A 15,374-nucleotide genomic window follows, 5' to 3' on the forward strand; every position below is an offset into this window, starting at 1 on the left:
AAAAATGGCAGAATACAGGGAGTGAAAACATGAATGGGTAAAGGACATGCTGACTTTTAAATAAACTAGGAGAGCCTATGCGCCTTTTTATAAGTAAAGCTGAACATTTTCCTAGAATCCCTGTTAAAAAGAGAACGGTATTTTTTTTTAAACCATGGCAGTGCCAATTCTTTGCTACTAAATCACTGACGTAAAGCATCTGTTTCCCAAGCTGCTCTTGTCCCAGAAAGCTAAAACTGCATTGCTCTCTGTGACAGAGCTCAGCATTAGGCAAATTATGCTGAGACCAACTCATTGGAACAAAGAGTTCCCATAGGCTGAAGCCACAAGCATCTGTTTCTTAGTGCCAAGATGCAAAATGTGCAAAATTCATGAATTGTAGATGAGTAGTATGAAATAGAAAGTAGAGATCATTGATGAGAAGAAATGCGTACATTCAGGACATGGCTGGGTTTTCTAATTCACAGAAACTTGTTCTGTAAATTGTCTTCAAGTTTTTAAAAGTTGCAATGAATATTTTCAGTGGTAGTGAGGATAAATGCAGAAAATGAAAGCAGTTCCAAATAAGCTAAAGGAAAACTCCCACAATGCCAAATATATTTATTCTTGGATAGCCTAGCCTCTGAGACAACCCTGACTCAGTTGACCCCGTTAGTGTTACTCATGCACTAAGGAAAGGTTAAAACACATATAGGTAATTTCAAAAGATAAAATCTCATTGAGGGAATTAATTTAACTTGATCTCTCATCACATATTATTGGAATTGTCATCTTCCTAGAGCTTTGAATCACTATGATTGTACCTGTTCTTTACATCTTCTGGTATAGGTGTCATTTTTTAATCAAACAATCCATACAGTAAATCAGTAAAAGTAGAAATCATATAAAGACTATGAATAATGGATAGTTACATGGTCTGCACACATCCACCCACACACATGCAGACACATACACATATCAACTTGAGTTGATAATATATTCCTTTTTTTCTATCCCAACCTTAAGTTGTTTTCTAACAAGGCTTTTTGGTTATCAGTGGATGAAAGTAACCGAAGAGGAATAGAATGTGATTGGAATTCAATACCAAATTTACCCTTTCGTTTTTTTATAGGCATGTATATCATTCTGTTTCAACTCCCCCTGTTTACCCTCCTAAAAATGTTGCTGACCTGAAACTACATGTGGCAACTTCATCTCTCCAGACTTCTGATGCAGTCATCATTCATCCTGGAGCCATGCTTGCCATGCTGGACCTACTGGCCTCCGTTGGGTCAGTGACACAGCCAGAAGTAAGCTTGGATATGTTAGTTCCTTCCCATCTGTAATGAAATGAATGAAAGGACGTGAGTGCAATTATATGAGCTACGGGGTTGAGGAGAAAGTTAGTATTACATACTAAAGTAGCTGGAAAAAAAAAGGATTTTTTAATTTGAGTGTTACCTTTCATGATGAATGGTAGATATATATGTTTTAGAATCCAGTTCATTCGTTACAAAGGCAACCAAGGTGGTTTCTTCTGATACTAGAATAATTCTCTTTCTCCTTGTAAATCCTGCTCAGCAGTGGACATTGCTAATGAATAATACAGAAGGAAAAATGACTGAAGATACTACATTGAGGCTATTTGTCTGTTTTGACTTGTTGCACTCAAGAGTTTGGGTGAATTGGAGTTTGGGTGGTGATTTTTATTAAAATGTTATGTGGTCTCTAAGGCCTAAAGTGTCACAGATGTAAACAATGGGCTTTCCTTTAAACTAGTTATCTGCCCACCATTAAGAAGACTTTGTCCCTGCTATTTCTATAAAAATAGAACTACTTTTAGTCATACAGTCATGTAATACAAAAGTCTAAAGAGAATAGAATCCAGCTGCCTGTATTTCTCGCAAAATTAAAATAGGACATGTTTGCCTAACCTGTTCTGGAATTGCTATATTGCTCTAAGCCAGTTACTTAATTTATCTGAATGTATTTGGAAGCATATAGAGACTTCATGTTAAAAGGTATGCTTCTGGCCGGGCGCAGTGGCTCACGCCTGTAATCCCAGCACTTTAGGAGGCCAAGGCATGTGGATCACGAGGTCAGGAGATCGAGACCATCCTGGCTAACACGGTGAAACCCCGCCTCTACTAAAAATACAAAAAATTAGCCTGGCGTGGTGGCGGGCACCTGTAGTCCCAGCTCCTCGGCAGACTGAGGCAGGAGAATTGCTTGAACCCGGGAGGCGGAGGTTGCAGTGAGCCGAGAGCCGAGATCACACCATTGCACTCCAACCTGGGCGACAGAGCAAGACTCTATCTCAAAAAAAAAAAAAAAGTATGCTTCCGCCAGGCGTGGTACTAGAACTTGGGAGGCTGAGGCAGGTAGATCGCCTGAGTTCAGGAGTTTGAGACCAGCCTGGCCAACATGGTGAAACCCCCATCTCTACTAAAAATATAACAATTAGCTGGGCATGGTGGTGGGCGCCTGTCATCCCAGTTACTTGGGAGGCTGAGGCAGGATAATCACTTGAACTTGCGAGCCAGAGGTTGCAGTGAGCCGAGACCGAGCCATTGCACTCCAGCCTGAGCAACAAGAGCGAAACTCCGTCTCAAAAAAAAAAAAAAAAAGTATGCGAAAAGAATTGTCACCTTTCTCACTAAAAATGACCTGACTGTGTGGATTTCTTTGTTGATTTTAGCATGCTTTGGATCTTCAACTTGCCGTGGCAAATATTTTACAATCCCTGGTACACACGGAAAGGAACCAGCAAGTCATGTGTGAAGCTGGTCTTCATGCACGACTGCTGCAGAGGTGTAGTGCCGCACTGGCTGATGAGGACCACTCACTGCACCCACCCCTGCAGCGCATGTTTGAACGATTAGCCTCTCAGGCCCTGGAACCCATGGTATTGAGGTGAGTTCTCTTTCATACTCAAATAATCCACAATTAGTAATGTCAGTTTCTAGAGTCCTTATGATTCCAGAGTTCCTGCCTTAATGGACATATATTCCGTTATCTATGGGCAAAATATAACAAAAATGGACAAAATACTCAAAATATAGCACTTAGAAACAAATAAATGTAGTTATTAGTAATCATTTAGTGTTTCTGTCCATCAGTTATTTCTTTCATTTGAATCTAGCAAGCTCTCCCTTTCCTTTAAAAATAAAGTCATGCATTTACTTTATATTTAATAACTTTTCATATGTAAGAAGTTTTTAAAGAAATACTTTTTAACTTTTTAATTTGAAATAATAATAGATTCACCATAAGTTGTGAATATAGATCCAAGAGTTTTCCTGTGCCCTTTGCCCATTTTTCTCCAGTAGTTACACCTGACATAACTATACTACAGTATCCAAACCAAAAAATTGATATTGGTATGATGTATTTATGTGCACATACAATTATCTGTTATTGTATCACATGTAGATTCATGTAATCACCACACAATTACGATGTCACAAAGATTTCTCTAGTGCTACCTTTGTTGTCATACGCACTCCCCTAACCCCAACATCGTTAGCCCATGGAAAGCACTGATCTGTTCTCCATCTCCATAGTTTTGTCATTATGAACAGGGGTCTCAAATCCCCGAGCTGTGGACCAGTGCTGGTCCATGTCCTATTAGGAACTGGGCTGCGCAGCAGGAGGTAAGCTGTGGGTGAGCCAGCATTTACCGCCTGTGCTCCACCTCCTGTCAAATCAGCAGTGACATTAGATGCTCATAGGAGCGTGAACCCTATTATGAACTGTGCGTGCAGGGGATCTAGTTTGGGCACTCCTTATGAGAATCTAACTAATCTAATACCTGATGATCTGAGGTGGAACAGTTTCATCCTGAAACCATCCCCCACAGCCCATCCATGAAAAAATTGTCTCCCACAAAACCAGTCCCTGATGCCAAAAAGGTTGGGTACTACTGATTTTGAGAATGTTACGTAAATGAAGTTATATAGTATGTGATCTTTTGAAATTGTCTCTTCACTAATCATATTGCTCTTGAACTGCACACAAGTTGTTACATGTACCAGTAGTTTTTTCTGTTTGTTACTGAATAATGTTCCATATTATGGATGTATCACAGTTTGTGAATCATTCAAGAAATATATACTTATATATGTGTATTTCTTGAATGATTCATAGATATCTGTCATTTCCTCCAGGAAGCCTCCTGCTTTGAGCCACGCTTCCAAAAGTCTGGGTAGGCTGCCTGTGTATAAACTCTATAACACTGCTATTACAGAACTTATTATATTATAAAACTTCCACGAGCTTTCTTAAAAATGGTTGAAATTTATTTGTAAGTTTTTAAAACTGACTCCAAACTGTGAATTAAAAAACTTTTATGCTGTAAACATTTGTTAAATGGTGTTGTATCAGGCAGTGTTCACAGCCTTTATAATGCCAAGATGAGTGAGATGGACCTACTCACTTCATCCATTATCTTGTAGTTGTACTCACCATCCTAAAGTTTCGAAAATACCATTGAGATTTTCCCCTGATCCTTTTTGGTAATCTGCTACTTAAAAAGTAGAGAAACACAGAGAGAGAGAGAGAGAGACTTTGTCCCATACCTAATGCTACTGTTTTACCAGATAACTTGTATTTCATAGTTAGATAAATAGAATAAGCAATGAAAGTCAACCATTGGGTATGTTCAGTTTTCACAATGAATGAGTTCTCACAAAAAAAAAGTCAAATGATGGTACAAGTACTTTGCTACTTAAAAGCCATAGATTATAAACTAATTGTGTCTAATGTTCTACATGAAAAACTGGCAAACCTAACTTGTAAGCCTTTTTTGTTTCCTGCTATAGGGAATTGGAAATTTAGAGAAGTATTCTACTTTTTTCTTTTTTAACATGATGTTGTAAATGACAGGATATGGAGGGCTCATGCTCTTAAAAAATGTATGGTCTAGTAAAGAATACATGCAGATAAGCAGGAAATGAAAATATTGTTTATTAAGTTTGTAATAGCAGTGTTGCAGAGTTTATATAGGGCAGAGACTTTTGGAAGTGTGACTCAAAGCAGGCTTCCTGGAGGAAATGACAATTAATGAAGTAAAGTACGAGGCCGGGCAGTGTGGCTCATGCCTGTAATCCCAACACTTTGGGAGACCAACGCAGGAGGATTACTTGAGGTCAGGAGTTTGAAATAAGCCTCTGAATAACATAGTGACACCCTGTTTCTACAAAAAAATATATATATGTATATATACACACATACATATTTTTATATATGTATATATATTATATATGTATAAATATGTATGTATAAAAATATATAAAATATATATTATATATATATATTATATATATATAAATATATAAAATATATAAAATATATATTTTTTAACTAGCATGGTGGTGTGTGCCTGTAGTCTTTGTTACTTGGGAGACTGAGGCCAAAGGATTTCTTGGGCCCAAGAGTTTGAGATTGCAGTGAGCTGTGATCACACCACCGCACTCCAGTCTGGGTGACAGAGCAAGAGCCTGTCTCACACACACAAAAAAAATTGAGCTGCAATTTTTTTTGCAAAAAAAATTATAAATAAAGAAGTGTAAAGTATGGAAGAGGGTTAATCAGGTGAAAAAGTAAGGGCAAGAATTTTTTCCCCAACAAGAAAGACAAATATGTCTTTCTTCCAGGGTAGAGAAGGAGTACAGCTTTCTTAGGCAGTCAGAAGCTTTACGTATGTCTTTAGTGGAGTTTATGATTGGGGGAAAGACGGGAGCAGTGAAGCTGGAGAGTACAGTAGAAATCATCTGATGTATGGTACTGAATGCTAGCTGTTTTGTGTTTTCAACTATGAGAAATGGACAGCCATGGAAGAGTCTTAAGCAATAGAGTGACCCTGTGTAGATTTAAGTTCTTTGAGATACTGACTGTAGTGAAGAATGGATTGAGTTGGGGCAACATTGGTGTCACAGGAGGTAATTAAGACTCTGTTTTAGGAATAGTAAAATGACGTGGTCTGGGTGATAACAGCAATAATGAGAGAAGAGAGCAGATTCCATATTTTTATGAGTGGAAATAGCAGGATTTTCTAATTTTCTGAATATGGAAAGTTAAAGAAAGGAGAAGGAACAAAAACACATTTCAGTGAGATGTAGAACAAAAGAAAAGCCCTGGGTTTGAATATAAGGTGATGAGTTTGGTTTTAGAAATATTTGAGTTGGGATTCTTCTTAAATATTATTAATTTCTAAAAAAATGAATTTATAAAAATGTGTAGCAGATATATAGCTATATGGTGATTACATGTAAAACTAACACTGTATATGTTTTATTATACTTGCATTTTTTGTATTGTAATTAGTCTGTTGGAATTTATTAAATTCCTTATTTGAAAATGTTTGGTTTATGAATTATAAATATTCTCAAGGAATAACTGTCTAAAAAGCAAATTTTAAAAAAAAGTGGCAGATATATAGCTATATGGTGATTAAATGTAAAACTAACACTATATTGTTTTATTACACTTTGCATTTTTTTGTATTGTAATTAGTCTGTTGGAATTTATTAAATTCATTTTCTGAATATTTCGTTTATGAATTATGTAACATTCTCAGTCAAGGAATAACTTTGCTTTGTCTCTTTCTTAGGGAGTTTTTACGTTTGGCAAGTCCTTTAAATTGTGGTGCCTGGGACAAAAAACTGCTAAAACAATATAGGGTCCACAAACCAAGTTCACTGAGTTATGAACCAGAGATGAGAAGTAAGTTGACTTTTGAAATTCCCTTTTTTGATTTATTTTATGAATGAAAATCATGTAGGGGCTGAATATTATTTCAAGAAGTTTGTGAAAGCAAAGAAAGAGAAGGGTTTATTGTTTAAATAGAGAAACAAAAGATTGGGTTGATTGAGGAAGGAGGCAGTTAGAGTGAGGAGGGAATCATTGGTGTTTGAAGGATCCAGAAGAGATAAGAATTACGGGCGGAACAACCCTTGGCTTGGAAAGGAGATACCTCTTTCTCAGAGGATTCATAATTTCTTGCTTTCCGCGAGTAGCCTTTGCTGCCTGGACTGAAGAATGGTTGATTATTGTTGACAGGCTGTGGATTTGCAGGACAGCTACTGCAGGAACACATGGAGGATAGGAAATTAAAAATACTGATAAAAGTAGTTGAACTGATACATTAATCCTGCTTATAGGTTGGATAGGGAAAGAAACGAAGCCAAGTGGCTAGTGATAGGCTGAGAGAAAGGGATAGATGGCCACTTTGGAAGGAAGTAGTGATCATATAGTTCAGCCCCTTCGTTTTTCAGGTGACAGTTCTGAGGTCAGATTAAACAAACTTCACCCATTATTTGAGTCTTAATTTTTCCTCATACAAATTATTATCAGTGATTAGCAAATACTGTGTTTGTGTTTCAGAAACTTTAAGATATTCTGAGTTCTAACACTGTTGTATTAGAGAACAGAAATGATTGCAGGTATTCATGTTAACTGATATACAGCTCCTGGATGCATATTTTGTTATTGTGATGTTTTTGTTATTATTTTTGTACTTTACACAGTTAGTTAGAATTGAATTGTGATTTCCTTTGCTAAGAGTAGAAACAAAAATAGTTCCTTTCCCTAAGAGAATATTTGAAATATTTTTATAGTTACCTGAATATCCAGCACATTTAGAAGGAAAACAGTTTCCTACACTCATGTAGTTTATTTTGAGAGAGAATATTTTCTTCATTACGTTTGTAATGTGTCCCTGGAGAGATAATGACAATCTGTTTAGAATTTTTCTTTTTATTCTTGAAATTGTTACCCTTTTTATAAATATGGAAATCTTTCAGTTAAAGTACTTTTATGATCGCACATTTTGTTCTAATAATTGTAAGGAAATAATTAATAATGGGGAGAAAATGGGAGAAGCAAGTTTCTGCCATTTATCTCTAATTTGTTTTATAGTAAAGATGACCTGTTTCTTTTCATTTTAGTGCTCTAAAATTGTTTACTTTTCCCTCAAAGAGAATTAATAAATCATAGTTTTGTGAAATAAAAGTATTACCTGATTTGTAAACTATTAACTGAGATTTATAATTAAATTACATTGTATCAGTGGCTTTGATGACAATTATTTGAGATGTTTATTTTTATTTATACTCTTAGTTTCCACCATTTCTGCAATGTGCATATTGCTTTAGTAAAAAAGGAAATGCATACTATTAAGTTTAAAAATAAATTAAGTACATTAAAACTGGATAATGATCTTGGCACTTAAAAAGAAAATTATTGTGTATTGAAACTGAAGTGGTATTTACAAATAAATCAGCCTTGTAAAGTTATTTTAAAATTCCATATGACATTTTCCCAAGAGATTTCCTTGACTTACAGGTAGTATGATCACATCTCTGGAAGGTCTGGGTACTGATAATGTTTTTAGCTTACATGAAGATAACCATTACCGGATAAGCAAGAGCCTGGTAAAATCTGCGGAAGGAAGTACTGTACCCCTGACCAGGGTAAAGTGTCTGGTCTCTATGACAACCCCACATGACATCAGACTTCATGGGTCATCAGTTACTCCAGCTTTTGTTGAATTTGACACATCGCTTGAAGGGTTTGGGTAAGAAATTTGCAAGGAAGCCAAGCTTTATTATTTTATGCCTCATACTTGCCTTTACAAATGGATCTTTGGTTTTAAATATACTTAATTAAAATATATTTTACCATACTTAATATTTTTTAATTATTGAGTTTTTTGAGCATGATATTTTAAGATTACTACATTTAATTATTTTTGTTTGTTATACTAAATAAATTGATATGACATAGGAACCCAAAATCTTAGGCCCATGGACCAAATCTGTTTTGTTAGTAAAGCTTTTGCAAATTTTTTTTTTTTTTTTTGTAAATGAAGTTTTATTGGAACACAGCCACAGTCATTTATATTTCCTATGGTTGCATTTGTGCTAGAGTGTCAGAGTTGAGTAGTTATGATGGAGACGGCCTGGTTCACAAAGCATAAAATATTTATGATTTGGACCTTTCCAGAAAAAGTCTGCCAACATCTGATGTAATAAATATAAATGTATAGATAATATATAAATTAAAATTAAATTGAAAAGTCTTTGGGTTTTATCATCATCTATCCTTCAAATTACCTAGCGTAATAATTTATACATTATAAGTATTCAAGGACTGTCACTTCAAATGAGTAAATTATTTCAAGTGGCAGCAAAGATTATAGTAGCAGAAATGGCAATAATGAATCTATAAAGAATCTGAAAGAGTTGATGAAGTCCAACAGCCTTAAAATAGACACAAATGCTAATATATATAATAGCTAGATCTGTTAGCTATTAGAGTTTTTTTTTTCTTTTTTTTTTTCCTTTTGAGACAGAGTCTTGCCCTGTCGCCCAGGCTGGAGTGCAATGGCGCGATCTTGGCTCACTGCAACCTCCACCTCCCAGGTTCACACTCTTCTCCTGCCTCAGCCTCCCAAGTAGCTGGGATTACAGGCGCACGCCACCATGTCCAGCTAATTTTTGTATTTTTAGTAGAGATGAGGTTTCGCCATAGTGGCCAGGCTGGTCTCGAACTCCCAACCTCCAGTGATCTGCCCACTTCAGCCTCCCAACGTGCTGGGATTATAGGCGTGAGCCACTATGCCCAGCCTTAGAGTGTTAATTCATAATTTTTGTCTATACTAGTTGTTTGTGTGATTCTTACATGGATTGAAACCTCTGTGTTTTAAGAATATTATCATAGGTCATTATCAAACCATAGATTAAAACATGGTTGGGAATAGTCAAAAGCAATCAGTGGTAACAAGAGTGACAGAAAGGGGCACGTGGGAGTTTTCCTTCAGTGATGAAATTGTTCTAATGTCTTGATTGGGTTTATACATTAGAGTATGTTGCCATATGCATTTTGTATCTTAATTTTTTTAAATTTAAATTAAAAATGTTATTTTGGGAGATTTTAAAATTACGTCTTTTGATACCCTTACATGATTAAAAGAAGGGAAGGGCTTTGCAAGGCATCCAGATTTATTCCATGATATTTTCTCTAATCAACATTAAATACTGGCAGTTATTTCACTGTGGTAAGTGCACAGTGTTAAGAGAAGGAGTCATTGATCTCTAATATGTATGTTGTCTTTTCTTTAATAGCTGTCTGTTTCTGCCCAGTTTGGCCCCTCATAATGCTCCTACAACTAATACCGTCACGACAGGTCTTATTGATGGAGCTGTGGTCAGTGGCATTGGTTCTGGTAAGTAATATTTTCTTTCTGCTTATGATAATTTTTTTCCAGTACATTATGTTTAATTTAGAGTTTACATGCTTTTGTTGGCATCTTTTTAAAAATATAAATATTAATCCACACAAACTTTTTTTTAAAATTTTTACTGTAGGTGAAAGATTCTTTCCTCCTCCCTCTGGCTTAAGTTACTCTAGCTGGTTTTGTATTGAACATTTTAGTTCTCCTCCAAATAACCACCCTGTCAGACTTCTTACTGTTGTACGCCGAGCAAATTCTTCCGAGCAGCATTACGTGTGCCTTGCCATAGTTCTATCAGCAAAAGACCGATCTCTGATTGTTTCCACCAAAGAGGAACTCCTCCAAAATTATGGTCAGTATTTGTTTTTTCTGTTTGCTTCTTTTGATTATAAAAGTATTAAAACTTCATTTTTGTATTTATTTTAAAAGTCCAACTAATAATGACTTTTCAGCTTAAATTATTATAGCATAGAACAAGTTATATGAAACATTGAATATTGCTTACCAGTGAATTTTAAGGCACTTTCAAAAGAGACTTACAAAACAGTGGAGGGAGTGAGTACCTAATAAGGACTTATCTCTACTTGCCAAGAAATCACAGCTTTTCATAGGAAAGCAGGTTGCTTGTTTGATGTATTTTGGTAAGGATTATCATTGGCTGTGAATTCTGTTTAACTAATTAATATTCATTGAGCACCTGCCTGCCATATGTGCCACACTGTGCTAGACACAATAACATTTCAATTACCGTATCCGTCACTTACCTTCAAGATGTAATGCATACTATATACTATTTTATAACTCGAATTCCCTAGTTTTCTCCAACATGCCATGACTTTACAGTGCTGTACAGTAGATCTCCAAACTCAAAGCATTTTGTATAAATGTGATTTTTTTAATTTTGTTCTTTTAACTAAGTAAAATAATATCACATATTGACATGTGGTTGGTATTCAATACATATTAATTTAATATGAATGTTAGTCTTTAAAGATTGTAAGGTTTCTTGACTTAGTATTCCTCATGGTACCTAGCACAGAACTAGACATCAATATAGTTAGTACTTTAAAATTCTTGTTATGATGCTTTATTTGTCCCTTAGTAGCATTTGGTCCCGTTGACTAATTCGTCCTAATTAAAATTACCTCCAATCTTGTGTTCTAGAATACTCACTATTTCTCTGATCTTTGTTTTGCAATTTCCTTCCATCTTGAGCTTTCTCTTCTATCTGCCCCTCAGAAGTAGTGTTCTCCAGTGTTTCACCTTTCATCTTTATACTTGACCAGCTCTTCATGGGAAAAAAAATCGTGAACTAGTATTGCTTTAAGTCTTTTTATCTCAAGGACTGTGAAGTCAAGGTTTTTTTTTTTTCATTTGTCTATGTCCCAAGCTAGGTCCTCATATTTCCAACTGCATATTAAACACCTCCACATGAACAGTATTCCAGTAAACATCTCAGATTCTAATATTCCTTCTTTATAAAACCTACATCTCCTTTAGGAGGCTGAGGTGGTAGGATTGGTGAAGCCCATGAGTTTGAGGTTGTAGTGAGCTGTGAAGGTGCCACGGCACTCAGCCTAGGAGAGACATCCCGTTTCAAATAAAAACAAAAAACCTACATCTCCTTATATTTTCCTGTGTTGATAAATGGCACAACCACTGCCAGTTAGCCTAGCTAGAAACCTTGAGTCAACTTGAAAATACCACCCCTTCCACTAAGTCTTACTGTAATACTCCTCCCTAATATTTCTCAAATCTTCCCTTCCTCCCTGTGCGTACTTCCATAGCACTTGTTTAATAGTCTTCATCTCTTATCTAGACTTCATAGATTTTAATTTTTAATTTGTTTTTGTCTGCTTATGCTATTTGAACCTCCCACAAACAAAATTATTAATCTTTGTAATCTAGGCTGCCCTGTCTAACACAGTACCTAGAATGTATTATGCATACAGATATTATGTAAACATATAAATACATGAATAGAGGAAATGAACGGCCTGAGAAGGAAACAATGAGAAAAGTGAATAATAATGGGGAACTCGAAGACACCCTAGAATTTAATGGAAAAGTTAAGGAGTGGATCTGGAGATAAATCTATAAACTAGGAAAATATTTTCTAACTCTTATCTCATTTTTATTACTAAACGTAATTTGCCAGGTTGCTGTAGTCCATATATGATTAGAAATGACGGTAACATATGTGTTAGTATTGCCAGAATTCATTCTCTCAACAGCTATAACCCATTATGATGCCTAGGAAATTAAGAGTTGTCATAAGCCAGTTGGCTCACTGAGATATCCTGACATACCACTCAGTGCTAGAAATGTCTTAGTTCAAACCTAAGTCAGAAAGTGAAACTCTCACAAATGTTTATAAGGAATATCTTCTTCGATACTTGAGGAGACTTATAGTCTACGAACCAGGGAAGGAAGAGGGACGAGTTCCTTGTTTCACCCATATGTTCATATTTACTTTCACCTCCATTGGACCATAACACTACACCTTTCAAGGCTTTAGGACTCTGCTTTCTGCCTAGTTTATTCAGTTCCTATACCAAGTAACCTCATGGATAAGATTTTTGTCTGTGTAATAGTCTTATCAACAGACATATATTCTGAATTCCCATTCTAAAATATAATCTAGGTATTTAAGTATGTGCAGATATTTTAATATTCCAAAAATAGAAATCAATATTTTATTTGCATTTTCTTCTTCATGTCACATAAATTTTACTTTCAGTATGTTTACTTGTTTGTACATGCAGTGAAAAATACCAGATCTGCTTTAAATTATATGGTTACAGGTTAGCCCTTTTCTTAATTTTCTTTTTAAATGAGTATTTAAAATCTGGTTTTCTACTGCTGTCTTGCCACTTGTTAAGTACTGATAAAAGGTAAACTAATTTTTATTTAGCTTAACATTAAAATTAAATTAATATGAAATCATTATTTCTTAGCATGGTCTGGTAACATATAGGGTAACAAAGAGGAGCCAGATTGGAGTCAGGAAGTAATCGTAGAATGATAGCAAATCAGAATATGTTTATATACATGAGACAAGGTTGTCTGATAAAGCAGGAAACTTGGATCAACAAATACCTAGTCTATGCTGTAAATCATCTCCTTCTTACTACCTTTTATTATGGACAGTATGGCCACTAACTAATAATAGATAGTTGTCATCTTGTATCATTGAGCATAGCATATAGCAAGAATAAACTTTACATTTTTCTTGGTTCTTTTTCTAACCCATACTGTAACCAAATCAATGTCAAAAAGTTACGGTGCATTATTGTTGACTGTAGTTACAGTGTTGTAGAGCAAATCTCAAGCTTTTTTTCTCTTGCTTCACTGAAACTTAGCACCATTTGATTAGTAACTTCCCATTTGCCCCTCCCTCAAGCCCTTGGCAACCAACATTTCATTCATTGTTTCTCTGAATTTGGCTATTTTAAATACCTCATATAAGTGGAGTCATGCAATATATGTCTTTCTATGACTGGCTGTTTCATTTAGCATAATGTCCTTAAGCTTCATGTATGTTGTCAGATACTGCAGAATTTTCTTCTTTAAGGCTAATTGTTATTCCATTGTATGCATATACCGCATTTTCTTTATCTACTCATCTGTCCAGGGGAGTACTGATAACTCTCTGAAGTCCTGATTTCAGTGATTTAGATAAGTACCCAGATATGGTATTGCTGGATTATATGTTAGTTCTATTTTCAGTGTTTTGAGGAACCTCCGTACTGTTTTCCATAGCAGCTGCAGCATTTTACATTCCCACCAACAGTGCACAAGGCTTCCAATTTCTCCACATTCTTGCCAACACTTGTGTTTTGTTTTTTTGATAATAGCCATTCTGACATGTGTGAGGTGATATGCCATTGTGCTTATGATTTGGATTTCCCTGATGATTAGTAACATTGAGCATTTTTCATATACCTGTCTGCCATTTATATGCCTTCTTTGTAGAAATGTCTGTTCAAGTTCTTAGCTCAGTTTTAATTGATTATTAGTTTCTTTACTATTGAGTTCTAGTAATTTCTTAGGTATTTTTGACATTAATCCCTTATGAAATGCATAGTTAGCAAATATTTTTCTCCCATTCCATAGATTGCCTTATCACTCTGGTGTTTCCTTTGCTATTCAAAAGCTTTTCAGTTTGAGATAGTCCCACTTGTTTATTTTTGTTTTGGGTGTCAACTAGTCTCTTTTTAGTGTTTGTCATAATGTTATTGTCTCTTTATTCTTAGGTATTATTTACTTCGTTAGCTAACTTTTGTTCATTGTAACTTTGATTATACCTATATTTCCTGAGCAGAAGAGAGCAAAAATACATTCTAGGTTTCACTTCTTACTGCTGGTAAGGGTACTGCATGAATAGGGCATCTTCTGTTTGCATTATCTCTTTATTTTTATTTATTTATTTTTTTGAGATGGAGTTTCGCTCTGTCACCCAGACTGGAGTACAGTGGTGCAATCTCAGCTCACTGCAACCTCTGCCTCCGAGGTTCAAGCGTTTCTCCTGGCTCAGTCTCCCGAGTAGCTGGGACTACAGATGTACACCACCATGCCTGGCTAATTTTTGTATTTTTAGTAGAGACGGGGTTTCACCATGTTGGCCAGGCTGGTCTCAAACTCCTGACGTCAGGTGATCCGCCCACCTCAGCTTCCGAAAGTGCTGACGTTACAGGCGTGAGCTACTGCACCCAGCCCGCATTATCATTTTTTTTTCCAGAATTGTATTATTACTCAAATCAGTCTGCATCATTATTTTGTTTTAACATAAAGTCAAAACATGCTGATCTAGATATGAATAATTTGAATAGGGATGGTGTTGGAAAAAGTTTTTTATGTCTTCCCCCCTTTATTTCAGTTGATGATTTTAGTGAAGAGTCCTCATTTTATGAAATTCTCCCATGCTGTGCTCGCTTTCGATGTGGAGAGCTTATCATTGAGGGACAGTGGCATCATTTGGTCCTGGTAATGAGCAAAGGCATGTTGAAAAACAGTACTGCAGCCCTCTATATTGATGGACAGCTTGTTAACACTGTAAAGGTAAGAGTATGTGCACTTGTAAATCTACCTGCTTTATAAGGTAGTAGTTTGGGGTGGGTGTGGGTGGGGTGGGTGTGTATTACAGTGATATTTGTATAAT

At 35.7% G+C, this 15,374-nt stretch overlaps 1 protein-coding gene across 1 annotated transcript in view; it reads left to right on the forward strand.

The window, feature by feature from the left end:
- Window positions 1-15,374, forward strand: part of WDFY3 (WD repeat and FYVE domain containing 3) — a 309,424-nt gene that overhangs the window by 179,359 nt on the left and 114,691 nt on the right. Inside the window, exons 16-22 of the mRNA XM_025385326.1 lie at window positions 1,112-1,289; window positions 2,678-2,892; window positions 6,590-6,702; window positions 8,323-8,554; window positions 10,104-10,204; window positions 10,347-10,565; window positions 15,093-15,274. Of these exons, the coding sequence (XP_025241111.1) occupies window positions 1,112-1,289; window positions 2,678-2,892; window positions 6,590-6,702; window positions 8,323-8,554; window positions 10,104-10,204; window positions 10,347-10,565; window positions 15,093-15,274 (1,240 nt within the window). The remainder of the gene's footprint in view (window positions 1-1,111; window positions 1,290-2,677; window positions 2,893-6,589; window positions 6,703-8,322; window positions 8,555-10,103; window positions 10,205-10,346; window positions 10,566-15,092; window positions 15,275-15,374) is intronic.

This window comes from Theropithecus gelada, chromosome 5 (assembly GCF_003255815.1).
Source record: "Theropithecus gelada isolate Dixy chromosome 5, Tgel_1.0, whole genome shotgun sequence".
NCBI lineage: Eukaryota > Metazoa > Chordata > Mammalia > Primates > Cercopithecidae > Theropithecus > Theropithecus gelada.